This window comes from Dreissena polymorpha, chromosome 9 (assembly GCF_020536995.1).
Source record: "Dreissena polymorpha isolate Duluth1 chromosome 9, UMN_Dpol_1.0, whole genome shotgun sequence".
NCBI lineage: Eukaryota > Metazoa > Mollusca > Bivalvia > Myida > Dreissenidae > Dreissena > Dreissena polymorpha.
Window position 1 is genome coordinate 7388859 of NC_068363.1, and position 9882 is coordinate 7398740.

General features: G+C 38.6%; 1 protein-coding gene across 2 annotated transcripts in view; it reads right to left on the reverse strand.

Annotated features, from left to right (window-relative positions):
• The window catches only part of LOC127844619 (A disintegrin and metalloproteinase with thrombospondin motifs adt-1-like), a 44914-nt gene extending 40376 nt beyond the window's left edge, over window positions 1-4538 (reverse strand). The window contains exons 1-5 of one of the 2 annotated variants that reach the window (XM_052375017.1): window positions 4327-4538; window positions 3260-3460; window positions 2588-2657; window positions 1539-1667; window positions 737-910 (exon numbers count right to left, since the gene is read on the reverse strand). In XM_052375017.1, coding sequence (XP_052230977.1) covers window positions 737-910; window positions 1539-1667; window positions 2588-2657; window positions 3260-3460 — 574 coding nt within the window. In that variant the 5' untranslated portion in view covers window positions 4327-4538. Of the gene's footprint in view, window positions 1-736; window positions 911-1538; window positions 1668-2587; window positions 2658-3259; window positions 3461-4326 lie in introns of those variants that run through there. The other variant, XM_052375018.1, reaches the window with a different exon arrangement.
• Window positions 4539-9882: the final 5344 nt, after the last annotated feature.

Consider the following 9882-nt stretch of genomic DNA (forward strand, 5'->3'; position numbering starts at 1 on the left):
GAAAATTATAAAGCGTTGCAACGCGAAACGATTGAATAATTTGGAGAATTCTGTTGTCGTATTTTTGGATACTACGAGGATTGCATATATAAAGAAAAAAAACCGTAGATCATGGCGTGAGAGTGGATGGTCTAGTGGATAGAGCGGTAGACTTTTACTCCATGGCTCCAGGGATCAGTGGTTCGAGCCCCGTTGAGGGTTACTTTTTTTAAATTCTTTAATTGTAATCTTGTTTTTTACTGGAGATTTTTTGACCCAATGTTTACATTTATCAATATAAAGCATTTAATGACAAACTTCAATACATGCCAAAATCTGTGAAAAGACTCCTTTAAGAGCGATTTAATTAAGTCGGTCAAGTATATATCTGAAAAATATATTTAGGCCTTTTTAGAAATGTCTGCATTGACCGTTTGAATTCTGGATGGAAAACTGGAGAAAATGACATTTGATATTGTTACCTTCAGAAAAAATATTATTTACATTGATATACGTATGGAGCCAACCAGAAATATCAATTCTTTTGTCGAACAACGCCTCCTCCTACATAACATTTACATATACTATATGTGACGTTTGAGCAAAAATGGTCGTGTGTTTAAGCCACTTTGTCATTTAAAGATATTATCGATACATGAATAATATTTGAAAACGTATTACATACAAGGCTCATCCCAAGCACTTTGTGCTCAGCTGAGTTAAAAAAGCTCTCTGCTGAGAATAAAATTAGATTTACCCACACAGGGTTTTGTGCACTTCTGTAATTGTATCGAGTCACCACCATTACAATTCGCTTGTACATTCGAATTCAATACAAAGCACAGTCGTGTACGATTCCTCGTTCCCTCGACATTACATGCAGCGGCGTCACATGCAGACCATTCGATCCAATTTGTCCATGTTGCACCACCTATGAACATCGTATATAATGCTGTTTAAATCAATCAATTGTCACTACTCTTTCCGTATACGTTCACATACAGACTTGTATAACGCTGCTGTAAAATGTATATCATGAGACCCACATTGATACTGTCCCATCGGTGGAAATTTCATAATCTCTTTCACTGTCTAATATCAAGTACCGCCAGAGTTTCCTCTTAAAAAGAACAAATCGAAGCCTAGTCGGCGACAGGTTTGCGATTGATTGATAACTTACAGACCTTATGCCGAACGGAATGACCAGATGAGTATGTTTTATTATGCATAATGTGATACCCATGCTTCTAAGGCAACGTTTGTGCCTTTTACCCCCTTCTTATTCTTTTATAACTGATATAGATAAACATACCAGAAAGAATATTATATATTCAAATGTGTTTTTCAACAATGACACTCAACATTATTACAAAACTATGTATTTTTCACAACGCATCAGCAAGGCATGATCTTGACCTCAACAAAAATATCCGATTCTTCATACTCAGATTCTAAAAACTTATAGTGTGGACATAATTGTTTGCATTTTGTATTATTGGGATCAATTATTTTACGATTAATATGCAACTTGAGAATAATCTTACGTAAATAAAACATACCCATTAAAAGTCGTTTTTCTTGTCGGTTATTAGGAATCGATCGTGAGCCAATGCATGAGTTTATTCCTTCGACATCAACACATCTTGAACGAACACTTTGTCTGTGCCGTGGATAATATTCCCTTAACCCTACCAAGAAAATGAATCTAGATCTTAACAATGTTACTTTTTTAATGTTAAAATTTGAACAGTTCTTTTGTCAAGGTATTCAATAGGTTTTGGTTTCTTTGCAAACTGAAAAAGTTTTAACTAGCTAACTTATTCCCACCCAATAATTTGACTATTTAGTTCACGTGTGTTCCTTTTTTCACGTTCTATGTTACATTCTTATAATGGAAAAACATGTATTACCGTAATAAAGATATGATTTGTGTTCAAATCCCATTCTACAGCAGTAATACTGTTCAAATCGAATGCGACTAACGAGCTCGAACGCTAACAATGGTTCTTTTTTTATTTAGTTTCGGGGAAAAACTGCATCACAATTCTCTGATATATAGGCACAGGCAGTTCATATTGTCTATTGACGTCCATCACTTCAGCCATAATACTTTCAGAGTGTCACACGATGTCCTAAAATAAATACTTAAAGAAAGCTCATAAGTTCACATTTGACGAGAGGAAATTCACAAAATACGCCGGTAACCAACTTATATGTTAATTAAGCTCCAACATCTTAACAGTTATAGCATCCGAGTTACGAGCAACACATTTTCAAAGATGACACTTTTTTTACTTAAAAGGGATATAACTTTGCGGGTGGCAACATAAAACAAATACTTAGGTGACCAGGTTCATAAGCTAATATATTTATAAAGTTTCATCCCTTCAGCCTTTAGCTTTGATTTCGCATGACTCCATCTCGTAAATGAGGACATCGACACGTACATCTCAGCCATATTCGTATCTATACATGACTTATTCTTGTCGTTTATGCAAGAAAAAATGGATAGTCGCCCGTTTTTTTCCACAATGCTCTTCAAATATACATGTGATGACAATTATTTATCGAATTGGTACAGTGGCAGTAGAAGAGTATAAAACTTTACCATTGGCTTCGTTTTTGTCAGCGGCTGGTTCAATGTTCTCGATTACTGCGTAGCCATGTATGTAATAAATCTATGAATAAAAATGTCATGATGCAAATTATACACAAAACTATTATCGATTAAACACAGATAATGACGATCGGTAAGATAATGAAACAGTAATACTCGTCCAAAAATTCTTAGTAATTGAGCCGCTCCGTGACAAAAACTTTTAGCAAATTACTTATATATTTTATTTAATATTGCAAAATGTCGTTATATTTTGTTCTGAAATAAGTTATCTTAAAAAGTGCAATGTGCTTTCGAGTTGTGTTCTTGTCAAACTTCTAGTACACGCAACATTCAAAAAGCAATATCATTGGTGTTTGACGTTGTTAAATCTAGGGTGTATCTAATACAGCCTTCGTCACAGAACAATTGAACTATATTCTCATAATTCCTATAATTATTACTTTATATGCTGACATAATTTGAGCTAAATTCTCAACGGCCAAGAAACAAACTGTTGCTTCTGCACTATCCAATAACATCTCAAAGTAAAATCAAGCGCATACAGATACATCATTTAAACTTGATAATAAAAATAGTGTTAATGGTCTGTGTTAAAATTCCTAAATGTGCACACACGTGCACTTATAAAAAACGTTAAGTCTAGAATTTATTCAAATGTACTGGATTATCTTGCAGAACTAGCCATTCCCCCTCCAAGTCACCATGGAAGCACGTGTGCCTCTCGATCAGTGTGACAACTCTGTAGCCGGGATCAGGGGTGCTGAACACAGGTGTGTCATCGTCTACTGTACAGTAGATTGCCCCAATGGCCCCATGAATTAGGCATCCCGCAAATGCGAGAGCAGTCAGAAACTGTCTCATCTGCAGTAAATGTGGTTTTAAATGGATACCCCCGAAACACAAATTAAAAAAAAAATCATAAAAACAAAAGCACACACACACCCAACAAAAACTCCAAAATAGACCATTTTACAGCCACGAGTACGCAATATACACATTGAAGCTTATAACAAGCCTTCACAATGTAAGATAATTAGTTATATGTTTGCATTAAAATGGCATTTTAAACATATTTTCTTTCATATCATTTTTGTTTCATGTTTAAGTCAGTACGCATAAATTGTAGCAAATAAAAATACACTCCTGCAATTTCAAAATGAATATAACAGCAATAAAAAATGTAAGCAAAGTTAAAATCTAGTTGCATCAGTAGAAGATCATTCGCTTAAAAATCACTACAAGGTCTTTTACTTTTACGCAGGACAACAATTGTGACAAACAAAAATACCAATGCATTGAGTTGGGGCACAGCCTTAATCATCCAATGCAAATAATAGCAATTGATATTATAACCTGATTCAGGATATTAAAAACTCAATTTCGAACCAGATTCATCCACAAAGCAGTGAATATTAAAGGTAACTAAGTGTCCCCTTTTCATCACAATTAAAATCAAACAGCAGATAAGGTCACTGGTACGTTTCAATTTGATTATAATTAATTGCAAAAGTTATGCACGAGATTTGCATTACCTACATATAACGCTTTAAATATACACGTGAATGTTTTCGAGATATTAGCTTATGTCCTGACTAGAGTGAGTTTAGATTCTGCGACCCTTTCGACCGACGGATAATCAATTATAACTCGGCAAATAGCGCAGTAACTCGTGAAAGTAATTGGATTGTAATAAGTAATTTAGATGATTATAAAAAATATAATCTTACCTTTTCCCCAATCTGGGCCGTCGTGTAGGAATGGAACTCCAAGCGTTAAGTGCAAAACGCTTCTGAGATGGTGGATATCTGAAGCGAGAGTGTCCTAGTTCCGAATACTCAACACTAGCCTATCTATGATAAAATCCTGGTTTTTACTTTCTAATTTTCTAAAACTTGCTACGAGAAGTAAATGCTTAAAGTTATGTCATATCTTAAAGGGGCCTTTTCACGTTTTGGTAAATTGACAAAATTAAAAAAGTTGTTTCAGATTCGCAAATTGTCGTTTTAGTTATGATATATGTGAGGAAATAGTAATACTGGACATTTACCATGCTATAAAATATCCATTATATGCATCTTTTGTCGATTTAAAACCTGAAAATTATAAAGCGTTGCAACGCGAAACGATTTAATAATTTGAAAAGTTTTGTTGTTGTCGTATTTTGCGAAACTACGAGGATTGCTTATATAGGTAAAAAATACATCCGATTTTATCATGAGCACGGATGGTCGAGTGGTCTAAGCGGGAGATTTTTTATTCCAGGACTCCAGGGGTCATTGGTTCGAGCCCTGAACATTGAGGGTTACTTTTTTAATTGTTTACTAGATTTTTTACTGGATATTTAAGGTCCAATGTTTAAATTTATCAATATAAAGCATTAAATTACAAGCTTCAATACATGCCAAAATCTGTGAAAAGGCCCTTTTAATTTATATCTTTATAATTATCCCGTAAAACAAACTTATGTTTATTTTGTTATAATAATGAAACGTATCGGTCGTCGCGATTCAAACCATCTTGGTTACTCAAATTGTATAACTTGCCCCCAAAAAGATAAGAAAATACGTGACTTACATGTTTGAAGTCACGAACTACACTAAGGATCGCTGATTTGCGTTCAGAGATAACAACATAGTTATTCAACGACAAACATCAAGAGAAGTTTAAACACAATTTATTATCTTGAAAGGTTTGGCATTAAAATGTCAAAGCTGGGTGGGACGATTTGTAATAAAACACAGATTCCCCCGAGAACGGCGGGAAATAAAAATTCAAAATGACAATCCCTGTGCCAAGCGGGAAGTGTGTTCACTAAAACAGTGTCAAAACGGACCACGCCGCAGGCAGTGGGCCTTCCGCCACACAGCGGCTATGAACACACACCAGCCTTGACAAGCAATAGAAATAATTAACATCGGTCTGGGTAAACATGACTGTGCTCAAACAAAAAGCTATAAATTGCCCCGGACAAACTGTTCAACATGATATCGCATCCCAAAGCAGACAAATGCGTGTCATCGGGATTGAAAAGGGCAGGCGATTCAACAATATCAGGGTATTTTGTATAGCAGCCCCCTTTTGCTAAGAATATTGACGCTATTCGGAAATTAAGACGATGTCTACATTTGTTTGCTGATTTGTTACTATCGCCTCGGACCAAACTTCTATGCGTTCAAGGTTTTTAATTACGCCTGAATCTGAAACAATTATCTCCCCATTCCTAATTTGAACTTTTTGCTGAGATGTTTCCCTGAATTTTGGTAAAAGCGATCTCAAGTGAACAAATTCCCCGTTTAGTCTGGTTCACTATGTTTTTTCGTTCAGAAAAATGGTAGATTAGCAAAACTATACATTTTTGGAAAGATTATTACATGGGCAATGTGAAAATCAATGTTTACATTTGCGGTGATACCTGTATGGCCGCCATTTTGGATTTTCAAAATGGCCGCCGTAAAAATACATATTTTACTCTATTTCTGCCTCTAATAACCCTAAAAACTTTTTAAAAATATACTAAACCTATGTTTTCAGGTACAAGGAATCCATTGGTTACATAATCAGACTTCTGACTGTAACAGTTCTTTCTTTTTTCAGGAAATATGCATCCAGGGAGCAGCCATTGATACAAAAAATGTTAATATTTTGGTATATTGGTATATTGAGTATATATATTATATAAATGTATATTGAATATATATTGGTATATTTCGCCCTTTCTCTATGCATTCGCTTTCTTACCTATATGTTATGAGGATGAGTCTATTACTATTACTACTCTGTGAGGATGAGAGCGCAACAGTGCAGAGATATTACAAGTAAAAGCCGTAGATGACAGAGATATTTACATTGAGTGAAACTAATAAGCATAGAGTACATATATAATAAACCTACGTACTCTATGCTAATTATATTAACTAAGTATATATACAAGCTGGCCAATCAAAATATTGTTTTCATATTTTAATTAAGTCATTTCATTTGCCCGTCATAAAAGTACATACACTGCTCACGTGTTAGTTACATTACAGTATTTATTTTACATTATCTACTTGGTGGAGGTGTATATAGTGGGGTTTTTTCTTTTGTATTTTCAGTGCATAGCTCATCATGAGTGAAGATCCTGATGGAAGCACGTTGTCTTTGGGCACGTCCAAGGAGTCTACAGACTGGAAACTGTGCACCATTTGCCAGGAGAAAAACAATAACAAAGGGACAGTTGTTCTAAATTCCAGGACAGAATCGAACCAGAAGTTACTGGACATAGTGGCCGACAGAGCCAGCGTACAGGATGGAGAATATGTTACCCTTCAAAGACGTCTCCAGGACTGCACAAAACAAACGATGCTCGAAGCTAAAGCAATGTGGCATCGAAGCTGCTATTCTTGCGCCACTAATGAGATATCCTTGCAGCGCGCCAGGGAACGCTTTGAACATTCCATGTCCACAGCAAGTTATGCTGTCAAAAAACGTGGCCATAAGAGAACAAACTCAGAAATGGAAGCAAACACACCAACCACATCAACGACATTCACACGATCTGCAACAGCACCTTTGTCGAAAGATAGATGTTTCTTCTGTCAAGTGGATGACGGCCAGAGTCTCTTCACTGTCCGAACCGAAAACGCTGGGAATGAACTTAAGAATGCGATGCAAATTACACAAGACCCAGTGCTGATGACAAGGTTAAATAATGCAGTCGCACCAACTGATGCCCATGCAATCGATGTGAGATACCACAAGCTGTTCTGGACGAATCATGTGTTTCGTGTCCTCAGGGATGATGCCAGAAACCAAGCCAGGCCCACGACGGCAGACCTACCAATGCAAATGGCATGCTTGATTGAGTTGATCAATATTGTGGACATTGAAACTCAAAACAAAGCGTATCTTCCCATGGATGCCATTGAGACAACATACATCTCGATGCTGGGAGGTAGTGATGAGGCAGAGAAGCGCACACCGACATTTGACACGACAATGGCTGAAGGACAAGGTGCTCTCAGAATTGCCAAGTGTAACGTCTGTGAGACAGACAAACAGACAGAAGCCTTCTGTACTTTATTGTCCTGAAGCCTGCGAGGAAGATATGGTCAACACGTCTATGATGAAAGACCATGCAAGTGAAATGGATAACACAAAGATGCTCTACAAAACAGCTAACCAAATACGCAGACGCATTACAGACTCCACCGAGGAGAAGAAACAGATCGATACAGTCACAGTAACAAGCACAAAAGGAGATGTTCCAAATGATTTGTACAGCCTGATACGATGGATTTTTGTAGGACCCGCAGAAGAGCTACAGACAGAGATGAGGAGCAGGACAGTCGACCGATCAGCACTGACCATAAGTCAGAACATAATGTATGCTTTCAAGACCCGAAGGCAGGTACAACACAAACCCAAGCATGCACTGGCCACATTCCGGACACAGTCTGTACGAGAAAATCCACAGGTTCTAGGGTTGGCACTTAGTGTTCACCATGACACCAGAAACAAGAAGTTGGTGCACCTCCATCACGCACATGACTATTGTGTACCTTATAGCCGTGCCCTGCTCCTAGAAACATCAATTGCCAATACTGTTGTAGAAAATACAAGAGAGTTCAATGGCCTATATGTACCACCGTTCCTCAAGAAAGGGTCGTTTGTGTTCTTTGCTATTGACAACACTGACTTTGCAGAGGACACAGCTGATGGGAAAGGAACCACACATGGGACAATCACAGCTGTGTATCAAAAGGCAAATGCTACTGAAGAAACTATCGCACCCAGCCTGGAACCTCGTGAGGCAAAGAACCTATCGGTTCTTACGTATCATGTTCCCATCAAGCCATGCAGCAAACCAAAGCCTGGGCCAGACAGGAGAGCGAAAAGGTTTGTGGTCAACAACACAGGTGTTCCTGCATCATATGAACTGACCACCCTAGGTTGGGTCATAGCTTCTGCTCTTTTTAGAGCAAAGGAGAATGGAGAACGGAGCCAGTTCCCAGGTTGGTCAGGATTCAAATCGCTAGTGTCGGTTGGCCAATCTCTAACCCAAGTTTGTGCACTACCACTGCTGCCAGAAGTTGCACACGAGTGGTCTGCGATGCTGACTGTGATCCTGCAAGCGTCAGAATTGAAGACGCTGGTCGTTGGTGAAGAATTCCCAACAGTGATTACATTCGACATGGCCTTGTACGAGAAGGCAGTGCAGTTGCTGGATGCAAGACTTAATCTTAAAGGAGGAGTTGTCCCCAGACTGGGTGAGTTACATACTGTGATGGCTGCGTTGAGAGCTCTAGGAACCTCCATAGAAAACTCAGGGATAGACGATGCATGGATTGAGGCTGATGTTTACGGCTCTGCCACAACCAGACAGATCCTCAAGTGCGCCCACTACAAGAGAACCCTTCGGGCATACATCCATACTTACATGGCTCTATATGAACTTGTCCTGGAACAATTCTTCACAGAGAAGCCCAACCTTAAATCCATTTGCTTGAAACCAGCAGATCAGGTCCACGAAGCTTGTGCAAAAACAGCAGTTGTTAGAAGCACAAATCCAGGAGCCGTTACTATGGCCAATGACGAGCTTCTGCACACCCTCACCAACGAAGATGTCATTCAACAGCTGAAAACGTGGGAAGCACAGAAATCTACATACGCGATGTTCAAGTCCTTGATGAACTACATCCATCGAGTTGAAACCATCTTGTACTTTGTCGAGGCATCCGGGAATTCAGATCTCGTTCTCCACCTTCAAGCAGGGGAGGCACTAAGCAAGCTGTTCTTCGCCTTGGATTGAATAAAGCGTCTCTGGCCACGGTACATCGCAGACATGCATGAGTTGAAGAAAAGTCATCCACAAACCTGGCGTGAACTTCAAGACGGAAACATATCTGTCACCAAGAGTGTCATCCCATGTGTCTCTATTGGAGCAGATCACGCATGTGAACAACTAAACAGGATGATGAAGATCCACTCTGGGTTAATTGGCATTTCCAATAATGCCAATGCTCGTCAGCGGTTCTTCTTGGCCACACCAGAGATGGCACGTCTTTCAGGAGAATTCAAAGAGCAATTCGATGTTGCTGCCGACAAGCCACAAGAGCATCATCATTTACAACCAAGTGCCGTCAGGAAAGAGCATGAAAATGTTGACCGGATAAAGGCTGCCATACTTAGTCATGGCAATCCTTTCGCTGCTGAGGGTGACCAGCTCTACAACTTCATCACACATGCATATGTTCCACAAGAGTATGTCCCACAGATTCTGAATACCGATGATACCGGCCAGA